This window comes from Eublepharis macularius, chromosome 9 (genome assembly GCF_028583425.1).
Source record: "Eublepharis macularius isolate TG4126 chromosome 9, MPM_Emac_v1.0, whole genome shotgun sequence".
Taxonomy (NCBI): Eukaryota; Metazoa; Chordata; class Lepidosauria; order Squamata; family Eublepharidae; genus Eublepharis; species Eublepharis macularius.
In genome coordinates this window covers 107728237-107752094 of record NC_072798.1, presented here as the reverse complement: position 1 = coordinate 107752094, position 23858 = coordinate 107728237, and the positions used below count along the sequence as shown (strand labels likewise).

Here is a 23858-nt window from a genome sequence, read left to right as displayed (position 1 = left end):
TCAGTATTGGGTTCTTTCCAATCAACTTTGATAATGAGTGCAACCGTCTGTGTCCTTCTCATAATTGTTCAATTTTTAAAAGGTGCAGCTTCACAGAATTCATCAATGCTTCTCTAACGAAAATTCCCCGTACCTTCTCTTCATTTGCTGCCATTAAAGATTCCACAGCCTTCTTCATTTTCTGGACCTCAATATCTAAAAAGATAAATTAAATCGTAAAGCAGGAAGCCAAAAAGAAAATTACTTTGCACAAATACTAATGTACACTATGTAGCAAGAGACAAAATGCAAACCACTTGCTTGCCTTTTAGTACAACCTAAAATATTCAGGGAATGAATAGAAGGGCATACTAAACACACTTCTGGGGAACCAGTCCAATAAATTATTTGAAATTTACAAAGCTTCACAAGACAAAGATGAATGATGATCAGTACTGCATTTAGCATACCCGTTGAGCTTCTGAGAGTTTAAAGCTTATCACAAACACTATCCTCAGCAATATTTGCAACAACCTAGTAAGGCAGGTCAGAATTACTATTTTTTAACTTTACAATGAAGAATGTGTGGAGGTACTAAGGCTACATGCAGTTGTTCATATAGTGCCACCCAATAAGTTCCTGAGCAAAAAAAAATTTGAACCAACCTAATCTACTCTATAATTGACCGGCAAAATTCCTGAGCAATGCTTGACCTGTATATATCCATTAAATGATTACATGTACCAGTGAGTCCTGCTAGATTAAAAACAATGGCAACACTGTGCAGCAAAACAATTTGTCACTGGACCCACAGCAAAGCATTCCTTGAGATGCCTACAAATTCTGCTACAAAAAAAATGGCATTAGGTAACTAATGGAAGAAATGGTAAGAGGAACGGGTGGCAGCAGTGATGCTTAGCCATAACCAAGAATGCATGTAGTCATGGTGAGATGGTGCACCTCTCTGTTACGATGAGCAGTTCATGCTAAGGAAGAGAACTCACAGCACAAAAAAGATGCTTAGACCAGAGTTAGACCATAAACAAATATGCCTTTTTCCACCAGAACAAGCTCTGCTTCATCCTTAATCCTCATTTACAGCAAATATCTGAAGCATTCTGAATGTTAAACAACTCCAGGATTAAAATGGTGATCCCTAGCCCCAGGGAGGGTTGTTTGGCCTCAACCGGGGCCAGGGCTTTTTCAGTTCTGGCCCCAACCTGGTGGAACTCTCTGACTGAAGACACTCGGGCTTGCCAAGATCTGGTATCACTTCGGCAGGCCTGCAAGATGGAGATGTTCCGCCGGGCATATGGTTGAGGCCAGTATTATTAGGACCATCATTGAGCCTCCCGTCGCCTTCTCCTATCCAATGACATCCCGCCCGTCCAGGTGTCTCCCTCTTTGTATTTGAAGGCAGGAATGTGCAATAGGCTATCTGAGTTACGATTTTATGATATGATTTTAACTGTATTTATATAATTATGTATTTTATTAATGTTGTACCCCGTCCTGAGCCCGCTTGTGGGGAGGGCGGGCTAAATACCAAATAAAGTAAAGTAAAGTAAAATGGGAACATTTCCTACTGCGTATTAACTCAGCATAGAACTAAGAGTTTTCCATATGATGATGCCAATTAATTCAGTATTTCTTACGTCGATTCTCTCTACAATGTGTACAAGTCATCTGAGAATTTCAAGGCTTTATAATAATGTTTAAGTCTGTGGTCCAAGAAGGTTACCCTGTTTGGTTTGTGCAGGGATTTTTTTGTAGGAAAAGAGGTAATGGAACACATGCGCATGCACTCCCAGGACCGTGTGATGATGTCACTTCCAGAAAGTGACATCATCATGCAGGCCGTGGCTGCCATGGGAGTGCTCCCACGCTCCACAGGCAGCCCAATTTGGGAGCAAATCGGCCTGGAACACACCACTGCCAGGCAGGAGAGCACTCCCCTGCCCGGCTGTGGCCCAATCCTGGCCGTTTCTGGCCCAAATTGGGCCAAATCAGGCCTGAATTGGCTTGCGATGGACTGCTGCTGTGCAGGGGAACCCTTGCCCACCTGGCAGCAGCCAGATCCTGGGCACTTCAGGCCCAAATTGGGCCGAAACAGGGCCCAAAATGGCCAAAACAGGCCTGAAACATCCTGGATCAGGCCCAAATTCGCCTGGGACGGGCCGCTGCCACACAGGGGAACCCTCCCCTGTCCGGCAGCAGCCAGATCCTGGCTATTTCAAGCCCAAATTGGGACAAAATGGGCCCACAATGGCCAGGATCAGGCCTGAATCAGCCTGGAACATGCTGCTGCCACAGGGCAACTCTCCCCCGCCTGGCAGCAGCCCAATCCTGGCCGTTTTGGGCCTAAATTAGGCCAAAATGGGCCCAAAATGGCTGAAACGGGCCCAAATCAGGCAGGAACAGTCTGCTGCCACACGGTAGAACCCTCCCCCTCCCAAAAGAGGCCCGATCCTGGCCATTTCGGGCTTGAATTGGGTCAAAATGGGCTCACAATGGCTGAAACAGCCCAAATCGGGCCTGAATCGGCCTAGAACAGGCCACTGCCACACAGGGGAACCCTCCCCTGCTGGGCAGGGGCCCAATCCTGGCAGTTTTCACCCTGAATTTGGCCAAAACGGGCCTGAAACACCTGAATCAGGCTGTTGGCATGCAAGGGAACCCTTCTCAGCCCGGCAACAGCCCAATCCTGGCTGAAATGGGCCCAAACTGGCTGAAACAGCCCAATTCCCATCAGTCACGTGGTGGGTATTTTTAAGAGGTACCAGAACGCAGTGCCTCTGCATTCCAGCTGAAAGCAAGCCCTGGGTTTGTGTAACAAATTAGCCACATACAAAATTCTAACTTCTACAGCGGAAATCTATAAAAACATAACTTGTGCTGCTATCAATCCTGAGAGTTAATTCGAAGAAGGAGGTTTGGTTATTAGATTGGAACATTCATAGGCGAGTAAATCAATAGAGCAAATAATATGTAATCCCCAAAATGCTGTTCAGTTTGAAGGGGAAAATGGATCAATAATTTAAATTACAAAATTTCAATTAATGTTGATTTCCAATAAAACTGAGGATGGAAAATGAAGCAGTCTTCCAGTATTTTGCTAAAATGGTTTTATATGATACATGCAGAAAGTTGCACTGAAAGAATGTCTCAAATGTAAGCAGTCATAGAAAGACACCAAAAACCTTACTTTTGTCTTTGAGCTTCTTTTTACAATTTTCATCTGTGCAGGAAAATCCATTGGAATTGAAATTAGATAGTGCTTATAAGCATTAAAGGAAAGTGTAAACAAGAACGCAAACAAAACCATATTCAACTTTGTCAGTAACAATACAGCTTTATTTAGTCTGTGCCAGCTGCAAGATAATCATGACTTTCTAATATTTATAGAATTCACTTTAGGCTTTGTATTTACTGAAGATATCCACCCAGTGGGAGACTGAATTTTTGGTCTGCTCAATTATTAATGACCATTTACTCATTCTGATAGCATTTTAATAACCTTAAATCTAACTAGTACACCTGCTGCGATTAACTCAATGTAGAAACACTGACCATATATTATGAATGACTTTTTAAAAATACATTGCTTGGCAAAATTAAAATCTAAGCATTGCTGTGCTATAAAAACGCTTCACTTGTGTAAATGACCACTCAAAACGATGACAGCTCCGCTTTCTTCCAGGGTTTTTATTTTATTCCATCTTGGAATTCATCACAGGCTGACCTTAATGTGACAAACATAGCCAATAGTTGAAGATGGCATTATTTAATATGTTTTGCCACTATTGTTTGTAATATTTTAACGTTATTGAATAGTTTTAGTAAAGTGAGTTATTCTTTGAATAAGAAACACAGTTTGAACAGGACAAAGCTTAGGAGACAGAGGGAATTCTCACTGTTCTTATCAAAACTCCTGTTGGTAGATACAGGATTGGACTGGTTTATATAATAGATGAGGGATATGATTGCTCAGGAAAATGGAGACCATAGGTATAGCTGGGCAGTTAAGAAAAGTCAACGAGAGCTTGGTTGGTTGGAGACCTGAAGGGAACTGTGAGGGAAGATAAAAGTGTTGTCCAAATAGTGGAGTCTAGAAGAAGCTGTTACAAAAGGAGAGAGTAAAGAGTCCAGTAGCACCTTTAAGACTAACCAACTTTACTATAGCATAAGCTTTCGAGAACCACAGTTCTCTTCATCAGATCTGACGAAAAGAAAAACAGTGTTGCACTTACCTGTAACTGTTGTTCATCTAGGTCTTCCGTGCAGGCACACACGGGGACTACACACACACGCAAGCCTGCCGACTTCGGAGATTTTTATAGCTCGAAACCACTAGGGGGCCCCCTCACCTCTCAGTGCGCAAGCACGACCGCTTTTCCCGTCGAAAACTGCCTCTAAGAGGACTTCCGGTTTGGGATTCATGGAGGTCTAACGCAGCTCCACTTGCGGAGCTGACCGGACTGCCGTTTTAACCGGCCGGTGGGGTGAAAATAGCCCGCGGCCGACTGCTCTCAGGCGGGGAGCAAGCAAAGAACGCTCAAGACCCTAGGGTGAGTTAGATCTCGGACGAGGGGGGGCTCTACACAGCGGGTCCCCTCCCGATCCTTGAGGTCCCACCTTGTGACGGGTCGGCTATAATCTCTGCGGCAGTTTTGGGGCCAATTCGGCTGGCATAAGACCTACATACCCAAGCTTCGATTGGGGGAAGAAGCTGAGAGGAGAACTTAAAATCGAAACAGCGATTACAACCCGAGAAAAGTGAAGAGAAGGTAAAGATCATTATCTTCTGATACGGGACAGATTGATAAAAACAGAGAGGAAAAAAAGTAGATTTTTAAACTGCAACAGACTAGTGAAAAGGAGGGGAAGATTCGGCAGGAATTGTATTTGAAAAGAGACTAAGTTTAAAGAAGTTATTAAAGAAATCGGACTATTGTTTTGAATACCTGTGGCTTTGGAGCTGTGAGAAAAAGACACCATCGCGAGATCTGCTGTGGGAAGACGGGAGACAGGAAGTGCGTAATAACAATAGAGCGGCTGGAGAGAAGCGGCCCTTGCTGGAGGGCAGGAAGTAGGGAATCGCCATTTTTGAAAGGGGAAGGGTCGCGGCTTCAGCGGAAAAGGAAGTAGGCCATCTTGGATTACAAAATCATAGAGAAACCATAGAGAAAAAACGCCCGACATTTTGGACTCTTTAAAATTTAATTTTTGCAAGAAGACCGGGACATTTAAAACAGAAAAACGTTAAATTTTACGCCACGGAGTTAAGGAAGAGAGCGGATTCGTGGGAGCGAGCTAAAGCAAGCCCCACGATGTCAAAAAAAGAGTGGCAATCGGCAATAGAAAACCTGGATAAAAACCTGGACAAAAAACTTTTAGATATGATTAAAGAACTTAAGGACACGAAATTGGAGCTGATAAAAGAGGTTAAAGAGGTTACACAGACAGTAAAATCGGAGCTGTCAGAAGTGAAAAAAGGTATGGAAACAATACGAAGTGAATTACAAGGAACGCAGCAGAGAGTTAAAACAGTAGAAGACGCGATGGAGAACTTAGCAGACACGCAACAAACAGAGATGAGATTGGTGAAGGGGAGAATGTCAGTTGCAGAAACTAAACATATGGAGAAGCAGCTACGTTTTCGTGGCTTGCCAGAAGTGGAAGGAAAGTCAGCGCAAGAACAGATGACTGAGGTGTTGGCTGAATACCTGGGGAAGGAGGAGGAGGAAGTTGTGGCTATCCTAGATGTGGCATATCGTGTGAATTCGAGAATTGCAACCCAGAGGAAATTACCAAGAGATGTGATTGTGCAGTTTACAACACGAAATATGAAAGAGAGGATTGTGACAAAACAGTTTCAAGATCCATTGGAGATTGATGGCAAGACGATCATTATAATGAAGGAACTGCCCAGATCAGTGTTATTAGATCGGAAAAAATACAAAGTGCTAATTCAGATTTTGAAGGACATGAAAATCAGGTACAGATGGGAGCTACCAGAAGGAGTGTCCTTTGAGTTTGGAGGGGCCAAAAAACGCATTAGATCTGAGCGAGAGATGGAGCGATTTATTAAGGACAATGAAAAAGACTTACCAACAAGATTATGAGTATGGAGTGTAAAGTATTATCTTGGAATGTAAATGGATTAAACTCACCGAATAAGAGAAAAAACATTTTTCACTGGCTACTAAAACAAAAATGTGACATTGTTTGTTTGCAAGAGACCCATATTAGAAAACAGGATGTAAAATATTTAAAATCTGGAAAACTGGGCAAAGAATTTGTAGCGGCCTCTAATAAGAAAAAAAGAGGAGTGGTGCTGTACATAAAAGAGGAGCTACAGCCAAAATTTGTTATGAGAGATGTGGAAGCTAGATTTGTAGCAGTGGAATGTATTTGGAATTTAAAGAGAGTGTTGGTAGTCGGACTTTATGCACCTAACGGTGCAAAAGAAAGCTTCTTTGAGGACTTGAGGAAGCATTTAGACGATTTTGCATATGACCAGATAATTCTTGCTGGAGACTTCAATGGAGTGACAGACTTGGAACTAGATAAAAAGACTACAACGGTACAAAAGAAAAGAGGACTATTACCAAAGCTTTTTTTTGAGTTGATTCAACAAGAGACTCTCGAAGATGTATGGAGGAGAGAATATCCTAAAAGCAGACAGTTTACTTTTTATTCTGCAAGGCATTCTACATTATCAAGAATTGATATGATCTGGGCCTCAAAAGACTTAGCGTTATGGACTAAGGAGGTAGAAATAATGCCAATGGTAGGCTCAGATCACAACCCAATTATGTGGAAATTTGGAAAAAGGAGAAAAAGGAAAGCATGGAGAATAAATGAGGACTTGTTACAGGAAAGAGAGAATATGGAAATATTGAGAAGAGAGACAAAGTTTTTTATACAATACAACGTGAATAAAGAAGTACCAACCAATAAAGTTTGGGATGCTTACAAGGCGGTTATAAGGGGCATACTAATGGACTTAAATGGTAGAGCAAGAAAGAAGAAAGAGGAGAAAAGACAAGAGATTGAGGAGAAAATAAAAGCCAAAGAAATACAGCTAAAAAAGAGACCAGGGAAAAAGAAAGTATACCAGGAAATTAAAATACTTCAAGAACAGCTAACAGCAATGAGCAATAAAGAATTGGAGTGGAATCTTAAAAGACTGAATCAAAAAGCGTTTGAGGGCGCTAATAAACCTGGGAAGTACCTGGCATGGCAATTGAAGAAGAAAAGGGAAAAGAAAATAATAAATAAAATTTGTGAAGACAACAAAACGTATTTGGAGCAGACTACCATTAGTAGAGCCTTTTATAAATTCTACGCTAAGCTGTATAATAAAAAAGAAGTAAACAAAGAATCAATAGCGTCATATTTGGAGAAAACCAAACTTCCAGAAATCTCGGAAGCTTGGAGAAATAAGTTGAACAGTGAAGTAACTGACGAGGAAATAAGTAAGGCAATACAATCTGCAAATCTAGGAAAGGCGCCAGGGCCAGATGGACTTACGGCTAAATTTTATAAGACAATGGCTAATGAACTGGCACCATTCCTAAAAGAGGTGATGAATGGGGTTTTAAGGGATCAAAGGATTCCAGACACTTGGAGTGAAGCGAACATATCATTGATCCCAAAAGAGGGCCAAGACCTGACTAACGTGAAAAATTATAGACCTATATCGCTACTCAATAATGACTATAAAATTTTTGCGAAGATATTGGCGGAGAGATTGAAGGGGTGGCTCTCGGAAGTTATAGAGGAGGAACAAGCAGGCTTTTTGCCAGACAGACAAATAAGAGACAATTTAAGGACAGTGATCAATGCTATTGAATATTATGACAAGCGTTGTGACAAAGAGGTTGGTTTCTTCTTTGTAGACGCTGAAAAAGCGTTTGACAATTTAAATTGGGACTTCATGTTTGCCACTATGGAAAAGCTACAATTGGGAGAAAGATTCATCAGAGCAATTAAGGAAATTTACAGAGACCAGACTGCAGCAATCGTGGTGAATGATGAAGTGACCAAGAAATTGACGATAAGTAAAGGAACAAGACAAGGTTGCCCGTTATCTCCATTGTTGTTCATTCTATTATTGGAGATTCTGATGATACAAATACGTCAAGATGAGGAAATTCGTGGAATAAAAATAAAGGACTATTCATATAAGGTCAAAGCATTTGCGGATGACATAATGTTAATTGTAGAGGACCCATTGGAGAACATGCCAAGAGTGATAGATAAAATCAAGGAGTTTGGAGACTTGGCAGGTTTTTATATTAACAAAAAGAAGTCAAAGATATTATGTAAAAATATGACTAAGCAGAAACAACAATTATTAACGGAAACAACGGACTGTGAAGTAACAAGTAAAGTGAAATATTTGGGAGTCGAATTAACTGCAAAGAACATAGATCTATTCAAAAACAATTATGAAAAACTATGGACTCAGATAGAGAGAGACTTGATTAAATGGAATAGACTGAATTTGTCATGGTTGGGCAGGATTGCAGCAGTTAAGATGAATGTGTTACCAAGAGTAATGTTTTTGCTACAGACAATACCAATCATCAGAGACTCTAAACAATTTGAAAAATGGCAGAGGAAAATATCAGATTTTGTTTGGGCAGGCAAGAAGCCTCGAGTGAAAGTGAAAGTTTTACAAGATGCAAAGGAAAGAGGCGGAATGCAACTGCCCAATCTGAGACTTTATCATGATGCAATCTGCCTAGTTTGGTTGAAAGAATGGATGACATTAAAGAACAAGAAACTACTAGCCCTAGAGGGATATAAAAAAATATTTGGATGGCACGCATATTTATGGCATGACAAAGTAAAGGTCAACTCGATGTTCCTGCATCACTTTGTACGGAGAAGTCTATACACAATCTGGAAGAAGTACAGAATTTATCTACAAGAAGGAACTCCCTTGTGGGTGGTTCCGTATGAGGTGATAGACCCGAGAGCTGTTGATAATGAACAACAATGTTTAACGTACAAAGAAATAACTAAAACTGAAGCATCCAAACTCAGAATAAAGACACAAGAGGAACTATCACCTAACTACGACTGGTTCCAGTATAGACAGATCAGAGACTTATATAATTCGGACTCTGTAAAGGGAGGTATACGAATAGAGAATTCGGAACTAGAGCAGACCCTTCTTAAAGAAGATAAGAAAAGAATATCCAAGGTATACCAAGTACTGCTGAAGTGGTATACCGAGGATGAGATAGTTAAAACACAAATGGTGAAATGGGCTATAAACTTTAATAAAGAAATAACAATGGAGGCATGGGAATACTTGTGGAAAACTACAATGAAGACAACGACATGTACTAATATCAAAGAGAACATCTACAAAATGATCTATCGTTGGTACATGACACCAAAGAAGATTGCGCTAGGGAATTCGAATACTTCTAATAAATGCTGGAAATGTAAGAAGCATGAGGGCTCCCTCTATCATATGTGGTGGTCGTGTGAGGTAGCTAGGCAGTACTGGGGGGAAATAATAAGAGAAATGAGTGAAATTTTACAATTTCAAATTAATAAGAACCCAGAACTCCTGCTACTGAACTTGGGAATGGAGGGAATTCCAGCCCAATACAGGACGTTGATATTTTATATGACAGCAGCAGCTAGACTTTTGTATGCGCAAAAATGGAAAGTACAAGAAGTGCCAACTATTGAAGATTGGATTTACAAATTGCTGTATATGGCTGAAATGGATAAGATGACAAGAAAACTGAGAGATCTGGACTCAGGGCAGTTCAACACAGACTGGGAGAAGCTGAAACAACACCTGGAGAAGAAATGGGAGGTGGGAGGAAAACTGTGGCAGTTTGAGAACTACTGAAGCACTGAAGTAGAGGGGGGAGACTTTACCGGGGGGAGAAGAGATAAATGTGAATTAATAAGCAGTCAGATTAATAGATTGATATATATATAGATATATATAGGTTAACAAACAGAACATAGATAGAAAATAATTAACTATAAGGATTAAATATAAGGATTGATTAACTAACAATATTTTCTTTCTTTTTGGTAAGTTTTGTACCAAACTGAATGTCTGAAGATATAGATGAGTCAAATTGATTGACTACGTGATGAGAGATATATAGAATTATTACAAAAAGATAGAATGAGTAATATATAGAGAATAAGTCAAATTGTTTGATATAAATGAATGTATGATCTATATGGTTTATGATATATAGAAATATTTGAAATTGAAAAATGGGATAAATTGTTTATCTAAGATGGAAACAAAGACTTACAGTTTGGGCATACAATGTTAAAAATAGTTAAGGATGTACTGCTTAGAATAATGGAGAATATATATTTGTTTTAGATAGAGGAAGCTAATAAAAGTAAGGGAAAGGGGACAAAGGGTTGGAAAGCTGTTGGAAGTCAACAAAAAGGGGGGGGAAGGGAGGGGGTTAGAGATGAAAAAATTGGGGAAAATTGAATGTAAATGTAAAAATAATGGATTCTAACCCAATAAAAAAAAATTTTCAAAAAAAGAAAACTGCCTCTAAGAGGCGGAGCACCCGTGACGTGCCCTCAGTCCTCTTTCACAGCCATACCCCGAGGTAAGTATCAAGAGTATTAGCAGGGAAGGAGTGAGGGTGTGTGCGCCTGCAGGGAAGACCTAGATGAACATCAGTTACAGGTAAGCGCAACACTGTTTTTCATCTGTGGTCTTCCTGTGCAGTCCCACATGGGAGATTACAAAGCTTAAATACCTGGGTGGAGGTAATGCAGACTTGTCACAGGAAGATTGATTGTAGGACTGCTGTGCCCACCACTGTCTCCTTCCTGTCTAGGACGTCCAAAGCGTAGTGCTTAACAAACGTGTCAGCTGAGGACCAGGTCGCCGCTTTGCAGATGTCTTGGAGCGGGACACCTCTCAGGAGAGCTGCTGAAGAAGCCTGAGACCTAGTGGAATGGGCATGAACTGCCAACCGACAAGGTAAGTCTGCAGTACTATAACACAATAAAATTGTTTGAACCACCCAATGAGTCAATGTTTGTGAGCTGGCCTTGTTACCCTTCTTAGGGCCCGAAAAACATACAAAAAGGTGAGAGTCTAATCTAAAGGGCTTTACCCAGTCCAAATAAGAGGAGCACTCTACGCACATCCAAAGTATGGAGGGCCCTCTCAGCCTCTGTGGTGTGATCCCGGAAAAATACAGGCAGAGAAATTTCCTGGGATAGGTGAAATTTAGAAACCACCTTCGGCAAAAAATCCACCTTAGACTACCTTTTCTGCGTGAATTTTTAAGTAAAGGGGCTCACAGCATAACACCGCTAATTCGCCCATTCTCCTGGCTGACGTAACTGCCACCAGGAACGAGACCTTCATGGAAAGGAAGTGCAGAGGGCAAGTGGCTCAAAGGGTCTCGACATGAGCCTGGTTAACACCAACGGTAGGGACCACTGAGGAACTAAAGCTCTGACAGGGGGAAATTATTTAAACCCTTCAAAAATAATTTGAACGTGTAATGCGAACATCTTACGGTCTATCAGGGGATGAAAGGCAGAAATGGCTGGCAGATACACCTTGACGGACGAATTAGATAACCCTTCCCACAGGAAGTCCAGGATTTCTGACAGAGGGGAAGCTATAGGATCAGAACCTTTCCCCCGACACCAAACAGTAAATCTGTTCCATTTAAGGGTGTAGGATTGGCAAGTAGAGAGGCGCTTAGCATTCTCAAGCACATGGGTCACTCCCTCAGAGAAGGCCTGTCCTGGAGGATCAGCCAGGCTGTCAGTCTGAGTTTTTCTAATTTGTGGTGAAACACCCCACTCCACAACAGCAGATCCGGTGTTATCGGAAAATGGTACAATCGAGTCTGTAACCTCAGAGAGTAGAACCAAGGCTGTAGAGACCAGTACAGGACTATTAAGATGGCTGACGTCTTGTCTCCCTGCACTTTGCTGAGAACCCTGACTAGGAGTGGAAACGGAGGGAACATGGAGAAGAGGCAATTGGACCACGTAAGTTGAAACACGTCCCCAAAAGACTCGAGGCCTACTCTTCCTCTGAAACAATAACTGGGAGCCTTGTGGTTTTCCTCTGAGGCAAAAAAGTCCACATCGGGAAAACCCCACTCTGCAAAGACGGGATGTAAATACTCGTCTTGAAGGAACCACTTGTGGTTGTCCCCCTGCAACCTGCTGAGATGGTCCGCCACTGTATTGTCCACACCAGGGATATGGACAGCTTGTAGCCATACCGACTGATCTATTGCCCAGTTCCAGATTTTCATCGCCTCTTGGCACAGGGTCACAGACACCGTACCCCCTGCTTGTTTATGTAAAACACAGAGGTCGTATTGTCTGTCAGAACCTGAATGGTCTTGTTCTTTACGATATCTGAAAAGGAAACCAACGCATACAACACTGCTCTCAGTTCCAGAAGATTGATATGCTCTTGACATTCAGTATCGTCCCATACTCCATGCGCATAGGACCCCTCACAGTGCACGCCCCAACCCAGGTTGGATGCATCAGTCATAACCGAGACATCAGGTCATCTGTAACCAAACGCAACACCCTCATAAAGTTTAGAATCACTCATCCACCAGTCAAAGGAGTTAATAACTGGTCTGGGGACACTAAATCTCTTACTCTAAGAGTCCCTTTATGATTAAAAAACTGAAGTAAACCAGAGTTGTAACGGCCGCATATGCAGCCTTGCCAAAGGCGCTACCACAGTCGTAGAGACCATATACCCCAGTAGGACTTGAATAAGTTTGGCCGGTTGAAATCTACATCTCTTAAATTCCTGACGAATGCCTTTATCTTCATACCCCTCTCTGTAGGTAAAACCCCCTTATCCTGGATGTCGTCTATGACTGCACCTATAAATTGGGTAACAGTTGAGGGAGTAAGTTTGGATTTCTTTTGGTTGACAAACAGACCCAACTTAAAACAAGTAGACAGTGTGGTGGATACCTGTCTGTCAACGTCATTGGCTGACTGGCCCACAATCAACCAATTGTCTAAGTAGAGGAAGATACAACACCCCTGAACCCTTAAAAATGCAATAACCACCGCAATGCATTTGGTAAAAACACGCAGGGCTGAGGACAACCCAAAGGGGAGGACCTGGTACTGGAAAATAGGGTACCATAAGTAAAGCATAAAAACTTCTTATGTTCCTGGAAAATAGAAATATGAAAATAAGCATCTTTTAAGTCTATAACTGCAAACCAGGACTGTGGTGGTATAAGGGTGAGGACTGCCTGTCCAGACGAGTTTATTCAACTCACAAAGGTCCAGGATAGGGTGGAAACCCCCATCTTTTTTCTCCACCATAAACAGATTAGAGTAGAACCCCAAGAGGGAGGAACTATCCATAACCTCCTCAATAGCACCTTTGTCCAGGAGGGCTGACAATTCAGCCACCACCCCAAATTGAGATCTCTGAGTGGAGAAAGTAGGAACTCGGAGACAGGGTAACTGTAAAAACTCAACTTTATAACCATACTCAACTATCTGTAAAACCCAAACATCAGAAGTGATCTTACGCCACTCAGAAAGAAAGGAACGTAACCTGACTCCAAACAATGGGTCAGGTCCCTGTAATTGTCAAAATTGCTTGTGGGAGTGCGCTGTTCCTTGGGCTGTTGCTGATGCACTCCCTGTTTACTCTTATGATTTTGCTTCCTCCTAGAAAAGGAAGGCTGCAGACTTTGGTAGGATCTGTGCGGTTGATAAGCATACCCCTGATAAGGGTGGAAGTGATGCTGTCTACCTCTCGCAAAAGTTCCGTATTGTGATTTGCCGGAGTATTGCTGCTGCGGAAAGACGCCATAGGAGCGAGCCGTAAGCCTGTCCTTTCGCTTTTTTGACAAATACTCACATGTTATCTTGGAGAATAAAGTTTGCCCTTCGAAAGGGAAATCCTCAACCTTATTTGTTGTCTCCACCGGTAATGCTGTCATCTTCAGCCACGCAAATCCACGAAGAACAATGGCTGAAAGCAGTGATCTGGCCAAAGTGCCCACCATGTTGCAGCCAACGTTAAGTTGATGGTGGGAAAGATGTATTGCCTCTTCCTGGATGACCCTAAGGAAAACCCTCTGTTCCTTAGGCAACTGAAGGACAAAGGTGGCCACCTTATTCCAAAGAAGTAATTGATAAGCAGCCATCATCGCCTCGTAATTGGCAATTTTTACCCCAAAAGCTGCTGAAGTATAAATCTTTCTTCCCATGGTATCGATTTTCCTACTCTCCTTGTCTGAAGGGATGAATAAGAAGTGTTGCTTAGGTTTTGCTTGCATGTCCTCAGCAACAAGCGAAGAAGGAGGAGGATGCATTGACAAAAAAGGGCAGAGGTCATCCTTCATCCTATAGAGATTCTCAACCCTCTTATTCGTAGCAGGAGTGGAGGCTGGTTTCGATTCAGTCAGGTCAGCAACTCAACAAAACCCTCGATCACTGGGAAGGCTACAGCCGGAGTCAACCCAAAATAAGTATGTTTTAGAATCTTGTTCTTAGAGCATGGTTCCGTAGCGTCCACGTCAATTTCAAGAGCTTTGGCCGTACTCTGGAGTAGCTCGTTATAAGCATGGAAGTTATCCGTGGCTGAAGCCTCTTCTGTTGGGCCAATTGCCCCATTGGGCGAGCTGGATGGCGGTGAGTCGTAGGAACTTGGGGACTGATGAAAGCCCGAATAAGAATAGGGCCGTACTGAGGGAGACCTAGAACAATCCCTGACTGGCCGGTCAGAGTAGTAGGAGCTCTCTCTATAAGACCTGCGCAGAGCTGAGACATCCAGAAACCTCTGGCCTCTATTATAGGGACTGTCTCCCCTATGGCTATATGGACTGTCTCCACATCTAGGCAGTCTCCTCTCTTCATGAGATGAGTGTGGAGACCAGGAGCCTTGACAAGGGGACCTGGACCAACCCAAAGGGGTCGGTGGCTTCTCCACCAATATTATATCCTCCTCTATCCAGTCTTTAGAGCAATGAGTGCTCCAGGAGGAGGAACACTCAATCGACCCACGGGGTCTCTTGTTGGGAGGTTTGGATCTGACCTCGGTCTGAGACTCCACAGACTGTTTTGGGGAGATCACACTCTCCAATATCACTTTATCACGATTAGAGGATTGATGTTTCTTCTTCTTCTTCTTATCTAGAACCGCAGATGGTTCCAAAGAAGTTGTTGGATCCGATGGTTTCTGAACCAAAGGGGTGCTGCTGCTGCGTCGGTTAGGAGGTGACAATCATTTACTTGAAGCCAACCAGCTCGTGGGGGGTCTTCGGATCAGACGTCCTCAAGGCCACGGAACCATCCTGCTGGGTCCAAGGGGAGAGGTCAGGAATCACTACCAGCGTGGAAGACGGTCTGCTGCGTGGAGTTCTCGAACCCAAAGGATTCAATTGGGTAGTTACTGCCGGTTCTGAAGTGCTCCAAACCAATGAAGTGGTCGGTTCCGAAGGCAGTCAGGATTCGGAGCAGGCCGGGGATGAGTGGGAGCGAGGTGTCTTGGCTCCAGAGGACCTGGGCCCAGGCTGGGAAGCTGAACTGGACATGGCAGGGATCTTAGCCAAAGCCAGTGGGTCTGCTGCTGCCATGGCCCGCTGCCATAAAGAGGCCTACAGTGTACCCGTCCATTCTGCTCTAGCCTTCAGGGTGAAGGTGCGGCAGTACTTACATGCCTGCGTGTTCGAGTGTCCATCCGAAGGAGTCATTTTCCTGTCGCATGACAGACATCGTTTGAACGAAGCCTTCTCAGACATCTCTGCAGAAAAGAACATCTCTATCCACTGGAGAAATCGCAAGCCAGAACCTCTAGAGTCGGTGGCAAGAGGAACTGAGGGTACGTCGGGGGCGCTCCGCCTCTTAGAGGCCATTTTTGGCGGGAAAAGCGGCTGCGCTTGTGCACTGAGAGGTGAGGGCGCCCCCTAGTAGTTTCGAGCTATAAAAATCTCCGAAGTCAGCAGGCCTGCTCGTGCGCAGTCCCCATGTGGGACTGCACAGGAAGACCACAGATGAACTATGGTTCTCGAAAGCTTATGCTACAGTAAAGTTGGTTAGTCTTAAAGGGGCTACTGGACTCTTTACTATTTTGCTACTACAGACTAACACGGCTAACTCCTCTGGATCTATGACAAAAGGAGAGAGGTTTGCTTGTTGATATTTTTATTTTAACTTGGTTTAGTTAGATCTTGTTGCACTTCCAATAAAGTTCATCTGAGTATCGCTACACAAGTGTGTGGTACATTATTCTGGCATGAAGAATCCAGTGATAAAAATAAAAGATAATCTGTTAAACTGTTTCAAATAACTAGAACTTGTCACCATCTTAAATTTATTTCAAACACTGTTAATATAAGGACTACCAAATGCTTGCTTATGCTCTCAGCCTTCAGAAAGAACTGTGCCTCTCGCCTTGGTTTTGACAGACTTCGCTGGCCTTTATCTTGGAGAGCCAGTGTGGTGTACCGGTTAGTGTTGGACTAGGATCTGGGAGAACCAAGTTCAAATCCTTTTTCTCCCATGGAAGCTTGCTGGGTGACCATGCACTAGTCACACACTCTCAGCCTAACCTACCTCACAGGGCTGTTGTGAGGATAAAATGGAGGGGAAGAGAAGTGTGTAAGCCACCTTGGATGCCCACTGAGAAGAAAGTTGGGGTATAAACAATGCCATAGAGTTCACCCTCCAAAGCTGCCATTTCCTCCAGGGAAAAAGATCTCCGTAGTTTGGAGACGAGTTGCCACTCTGGGAGATTTCCAAACCCCACCAGGCAACTGTATTCTCCATTGTTTATGTTTACAACTACTAATATTACTTCTTCCCAGGAAGCACGTGCTGTAATCTAACACGAACAGGGATTAAAAATAAGCCTGCACAGCATCTTACGTTAAATGCTGCCACGGCCAGGTCTTGAGGCTCTGAAAAATCTGCTTTTGCCTCTCCTCAGTTTTTAAAAATTTTGTACCATCTGGCCTGATGATGAATGATGACGAGAGCTCGAAAGCTTGCACGGTGCTTTGTGCTACGTTGGTTGAAGAGCTGCTGTAGCTTAGCGGCTAAGCGGTTGGGCTGTGGATCAGTACCCTGCTGGTTCAAATTTCACTACTGCCATAAGCTCTGCCGGTAGCCTTGGGTAAGCCACTCAGCCCCAGCAGTATTGTGGGTATAATAACACCGACTTTGTTCACTGCTCTGAGTGGGGCGCTGATCTGCCCAGAAGGGCAGTATATAAGCACACTGTTGTTGTTGGTAATAGCAATAATAAAGATATCACATGGATTTTGCTTTTAACAGATGAAGAGAGTCACAATCGGAAACCAGAGACAAGGCTTTGGGAAGTGTGTCATCTTCCATCTACAAGCCGTTGTCATCTTACCTCTGTCACTGGGGTCAACCACTTCTCCTTTCGCCTGGTGAGCCAGTTTCTCCTGCAGTCGTTTTATTTCTGCTTCCTTCTGTTCCAGTTTGTCTTTCAAAGGTGCTAGCTCTTCCTGGGCAAATACAAAACCAACATATTTATATCACGGCTTTAAGCTTTAAAGGCACAGCCTCACGCTAAAGTTTAGCATTCAAGTTAGAGACGTTTTTTAGTTTAAACATGATGTTCAAATTCTTGATGAACCTTGCCAAGTTGCCCCCAATAGTCTGTGCCTTGAAATAATCACAGACAAGGGAACACTACACCTTCTGATAATGACTTCTATGTACAATATTTTCTTGAATTGGATTTTAAACGAGATGTTAATAAGGGACATTTTAATTCCCCCCCCCCCGAGCACGCATGAAAGATTTTCACCCACATTAAGTAGATGCTACTTAATGCAGTATTAATAAATGTATCAATACTCTGGTGGCTGGATGGGAAGAGCAACAGAAATGAATTGGTCTTGTGGAAACATAAAATATGGAGATCTGTTGCTCAGTTCATACACGATTTAGCTGGCAACAAAAAGAAAAAAAAACTGCTTCAAATCACCACAGAATAGCCACTTTGTAGTGACACAAAATACAATCTGAAGATGTGGCAACCTTTTTTTAAACTGTTATTTCCGGGGCTCATTTGGAGGGGGAACGTGCTGGAACGCCGTTCCGGCAGTTCCCCCCAAAGGTCACAGTCAGGTGGCCCTGCCCATCTGACTTTTGGTCATTTTGGGCCATTTTGGACTCAGTTGGGGCCATTTCAGATCAGGTTGGTGCCAGGCGGGGGAACCCACCCCTGCCTGGCACTGACCCAATGCTGACCGTTCCAGCCATGATCCAGGCCCAGGTGTCGGCCAGGTTTGGGGCCGAAATGGCCCTGATCACTTTCAGCCATTTTGGGCCCATTTCGGCCAGGATTGCCTCTCCTGCCTAGCTCCAACACGGTCCCAGCCATTCCAGCCCCAATCCAGGCCCAAAATGGCCATTTTCAGCCCATTACGGCCTGGATTGGGGTTGAAAGGGCCCAGATCGGGGCTGAAATGGCCCAGATCGGGTCCATGCCGGGGGAGGGAACCCTCCCCTGCCCAGCACCTACCCGATCCCAGGGGGTTTGGCTTCAATCCGGGCCCAAAATGGACACATTTGGCCATTTTGGGCCCATTTCTGCCAGGATTGGGGCCAAAACAGCTGGAATCGGGTTGGTGCCAGGCAGAGGAGGGTTCCCCTGCCCAGTACCAACCCAGTCCCGGACGTTCCAGCCCCAATCCGGGCCCAAAATGGCCAATTTAGGCCCGTTTCAGCCAGGTTTGAGGCCGAAACAGCCCTGATCGGAGCAGAAACAGCATGCATCGGGTCAGTGCCGGATGGGGGAACCCTCCCCTGCTCAGCTCTGACCTGACCTGGGCTGTTTCGGCCCTTATTCAGGCCCAAGCAGGCCCCAAATGGCCATTTTTGGCCCTTTGGGGCCCATTTCTGCTGGGATAGGGGCCAGAATGGCCAGGATCAGGTCAGTGCCGGGCGGGGGAACCCTTCCTTGCCCAGTACTGACCTGTTCCGGGCTCTTTAAGCCCTGATCCCGGACCAAACAGGCCTCAAATGGCCATTTTTGGCCCTTTGGGATCCATTTCCGCTGGGATCAGGGCCAGAATGGCTGGGATTGGGTCAGTGCCAGGTGGGGGAACCCTCCCCTGCCCAGCACTGACCTGATCCCGGCCCAAACCCGCCTAGGGCCCAATCCCGGTCAAAACGAGCCCAAAATGGCCATTTTAAGCCATTTTGGGCCCCTTTTGGCCTGGATTGGGGCCAGAATGGCTCTGATCGGGCCACTGCCAGGTGGGGGAACACTCCCCCGTCTGGCAGCAGCCAAATCCCAGCCATTTCGGGCCTGATCAAATCAATTATGCTAATGACACACTTCCGTTGATGTCAAGGGGGCATGGCATATGCTAATGAGTTATGCTAATGTGTTGTTCTAATGAGTTCCTGCCGCTGGTTATTTTTTATTCTGTTAAACTGAAAAAACTGAAACTGAAAACACAATGTGAAGAAAATACGTATGTTTTAGTATCAAAACTAAAACCACAAATTGCACTATTCATCCAAATCTCTAACCTGGCCTGGGATTAAAAAAAAGGATCCTCCGCGATGGCAAAAATGATGTCCTACCCTTTTTAGAACTCGCCTTCAAATATTATTTCTGGAACTTCAGGTTGCAGTTAGGTACTGAAGAGGCTGTCCAGCTTCTCTTTGCAGGGCCGTCATGTGAAGCCCACCAGAGAAGGGGAAGAGCCCCCTGCCACCCTCACCACTGGCTCTCCTTCAGTCGTGGCACCTGGGCCTATAGGGGCTGCTCCCCCTGCGCTCCACGGCCCTCACAGCAGCAGCCGCAGCCGCAGCCGCAGCCGCCCACGCACAGACCCTGCTGGAACCTGCACGCCTGAAGGGTGCACGGCACTGGACGACTTTTTCAGGCCCCAAGTCAGGTGCCAAGCCCTGCACGGGGAAAGGCGTGACCCAGTCAAATGTAAACCTGCCACGTTTGGGATTATTACTGGATGGGTCTTCTTTAGCAACTAAGGCTCGATTATTATTTGTCAAACCTGCAATCTCATTTTTCTCTGACTGGAAGCCGCCATGGAGAGCTACTGATGTCCAACACACACACACACACACACTTGCAACCGAAATGATACTTGTGCTCCAAAACAAAAAGTACAGAACAACAGCCAGTTTCTAGGAGTTAAGAAAAACAGACACGTACAGACATCATATCCACAGAAAGCGTTTTAAAAGTACAGACAGGGAACAAGATAGAAACAAGACCACAACATCTGTGGCAAGGAACGACTCAAAAGCCCGGCCCCAGCAGTCTACTACACCTTCAATATCTGCCATTTTTGCTCCGTCCGCTGCTTTTCATACTGCATCTGGCCCACTTTGATTTTCATGCTAGAAAGTTTGGCCATTAAAGACTGGCAACAGAGACAAAGGAATGAAAGAGAAGTAAAGGTAGAAAAAATACAAGGCCGGAACTGTCCACTTTCACTGGGCATTCGTCTGAAGCACGTTTACAAGGTAAGCCAAACTGAACTTCTCCACGGGAGCCCTCGAGCGCTCAGCGCCACCCAGGAAGGGCTGGCGCTTCCGAGTGCCATGCAGCACAGCCAGCAGGCACCAACGGGTGGGGAGGCGGGTGAGAAGGCCCCCCGTAACGCTCGCTGTTTGCCCTTCCTATTACATCTGTCATTAGCAGGATCCCGGAAACAACAGCAATGCTTTCAAGAAAGAACCATTTCTTACAAGAAAAGGAGAGAAAAATAGTCAGGCTTTTTGTGACACTTTCAACAGACGTGAAGACAGCAACTTTTATTGCGAACGGCTCTCTCTCTATGAGCTGGTCTTTTAATGCAGCAAGACCCTCTACGGGACTGGCAGCAGGCTCACAGCCTGGCGGTATCACACAGAGCTGCCGTTTGTTTCAACCGGCATCACCTCTCCACAGGGATAGCAGATGCAGGCCTCCCGACCACCACCCACCCATGGTGGCAGCTCAAAAAGCCCCCTCATTACAGGGATCGGGGCAGCCACGCATATGGCTGCATCCCTTCCTACAAGCAGCACCTCCAGTGGCCTGGAGGCTCCGTTCTGGTGATGTCTTACAGACGGCTTCAAGGCCTAACTCGTGTGCAACCGAATATTTAAATACAAAGCAAACAGCATATAAATCTGTTAAACAGAGATACAACTGGAATGTGTTCACAACATCAAAAGATGTACAGGGTTCAATCAAATACTCAGCCCTGTCTTCGTTTAGAATAATGGTTACTCACTTTGGTAGATTTAAGTTTTTTCTCATACTGAAGTCTCTCACTATCCATCTCTCCTACTTTTAAGCGCAATTCGTGAATTTCCTGCACCAAACCCTGTTTAACAAAAAAGTCAGTAAGAAAACAAAAATGATGGAATATTAGTAGAAAAGTAGCACAAGGCAAATTAGGTGGAACACATTTTTTGTTTTGTTGTAAGTACTGTTGTGAAATTCAAATTTAAAGGCAACTTCAATGAACATCCATATGTACCCATTATTAGCTGTCTTCCCTCTTCTTGGTTCCTGCTGTGACTTCTTTGTGTGTGGGGAAACAGAAGAAAGCAAAAGCTGCCACCCAGGGCTGCTTGAGATTTGCATTACAGCACTCAGCATCAAGTAAAGCTGTGTATGCCGTACACCGAGCAGCTGCCCCTGCGTTATCGCACAGCCATGAGCTCTAACAGGGCCCACTGACGTTCTCCTTGAGGCCCATGTCTCCCCTGATAAAGCATTCCTGCTCTGAAGCAAAGAACCAGCCCTGACTTTCCTCCACATCACTGGAGCAGGAAGTACCACAGAAGAACCCAGCAGGCAGCATCACTTTTATATCCGAGGGCATCACCCCTACAGAGCAGCTTCCTCCATCAGGGTGCCTGGCTTGGAAGTGCCCAGTGTTTTGTCTGTTCTCCCGATGTTCGGTGTTGGATTCTGCCCTCATGGCAGCCAACTGGCGGGGGGGGGGGGGTCCACTACATATTCTCACAGTTCTCAGACTGCCCGTGGCTCACCAAGGACCCCTGGTGTAGGGCCTTGAGATCAAGTCAAAATGCCACCTTTACCTGACTTTTTATTCTTAAAAATCCACCTAGCACATTTTAGCCAACGTTCCCCCTTCCATGCTCACAAGAGCATGCCCAGTGAGCTTGATTAGGCTGTGAGTGGGCGACTGACTGGCCCAGGGTCACTTCCATGGCATATTGGGGGTCCCATCCTGGGTCTCAGATCCTAGTCCAGCATTGTAACCACGACACACACTAGGTCTCTATCTACCAATTTATTGCCATTGGCAAACATGACACCTTAACAGGGAGATGTGCCTCTACAATCTGGAAAAGACAATGGAGAAAATAATAGAAGAGCACAGAAATATTCTAAATAAATAAAAAGCAGGGAGAAGAATGAGATGAATATTTGAAAAATGCACTTGCAGCCAGTCAAGCTTATCCAACTGAGAGACAGACTGTGCAATCCTAGGCAAGTCTCTTCTCCTCATAAGTAAGCCTCATTTTATTTAGTGAGGCTTACTCCCAGGAAAGTGTTCTTAGGATCACACTTTCATGAAGACAGTTGGTCTGCACTAGAAGAGCAAGACTCAAGTCAATGGCACCTAAAAGATCAACAAGATTTCCAGAGTATAAGCTTCCAAGAATCGAAACTCCCATTGCCCCACGTAAGAAGGAATGGAGATCCCTGCCCCCTCAGATCCCACCTTCTGACTAGGATATAACAGCCCAGGGATCTCCATTCCCACTTCTAAAACCTTCTAATCATATAAGGAAGCCGTATTCTGATCCCAAGAAAAGGAACCGAGCACTAAACTAACAGGCAACACAGCATTTTAACGCGGTACAGGGAGTCGCACAGTTCCCCGTATTACATTCTGCAAGCAGAAACGACATCTCCTCCTCCAGCAACACTGTTAACCTTTCAGAACAGTCTAGCGGAGGAATCTCTTCTTTCCTGAGGGTGGTCCCTCTGCCCCGCCAAATCCACACGGTTCTGTGGTGGCTTGGAGGCCTGTTTTCCACCATCTGCACGTGAAGTACTTTCACAAAACCTTGGAACAGGACAGGACATGGGCAGGCAGCACACCTTCACAACATAACAATTCATAATCTACTGCTGAACAACTTGGCATCTCTCCAACCCAGGGGTGTTGCGCAGGGAAAAAATTCAGTTGATCCAGTTTGGTAGTACTGAACTGAACAAAAATTAGGAATTCAGAGAATATTGAATTCATTCTCCAGTTCGGTTCGGTAATACAGAGCAAATTCAGTAAAATTTGGCCATTGTTTCCTATGGGAAACTTAATTTGGAAATTTCTGGAGTCCTGGGGGGGTGGGGCGTGGAATTTTGAGAGAGAGAGAGAGAGAGAGACAGACAGACAGACAGACAGACAGACAGACAGACAGACAGACAGACAGACAGACAGACAGACAGACTAACTGGCCACCTGTAGCATTCAGCAAGTGGCCGTGATAGAAAGGCTGAACGGAAGAAACTATGTCATCTGGAAAGCCTGCATGCAGACCCAGCCCATGGAACAAGGAGTTCGGGGCACCATTAAAGATCCAAGACTGACAAATGAGGAACCTGAAATGCAAAGGCAATGGGATGAACACAGCGACAAAGCCAAAGGGATCCTGTTTAAAGGTTTGGAGGACCGGGATATTTTGCGAGTGATTCATATATTGATAAAGCTAAAAAGGAAATGCATAGCCCTCTTCCCTCTCACCTCCCTCAGTGACCCCTGCTCTATGCCCAGAGGGAGGCAAAAAACCCTCCAGGATCCCTGGCCGATCTGGCCTGGAGGGAAATTCCTTCCGGGCCCCAAAGTGGCAAT

General features: G+C 44.7%; 1 protein-coding gene across 7 annotated transcripts in view; it reads right to left on the bottom strand.

The window, feature by feature from the left end:
- PPFIBP1 (PPFIA binding protein 1) overlaps positions 1-23858 on the bottom strand; it is a 218856-nt gene that overhangs the window by 76447 nt on the left and 118551 nt on the right. For 2 of the 7 annotated variants that reach the window (XM_054987877.1, XM_054987878.1), the window contains exons 7-11: positions 21258-21350; positions 20307-20399; positions 17384-17498; positions 3185-3217; positions 134-195 (exon numbers count right to left, since the gene is read on the bottom strand). In XM_054987877.1, coding sequence (XP_054843852.1) covers positions 134-195; positions 3185-3217; positions 17384-17498; positions 20307-20399; positions 21258-21350 — 396 coding nt within the window. The remainder of the gene's footprint in view (positions 1-133; positions 196-3184; positions 3218-17383; positions 17499-20306; positions 20400-21257; positions 21351-23858) is intronic. The other 5 variants (XM_054987879.1, XM_054987882.1, XM_054987881.1 and 2 more) reach the window with 3 other exon arrangements.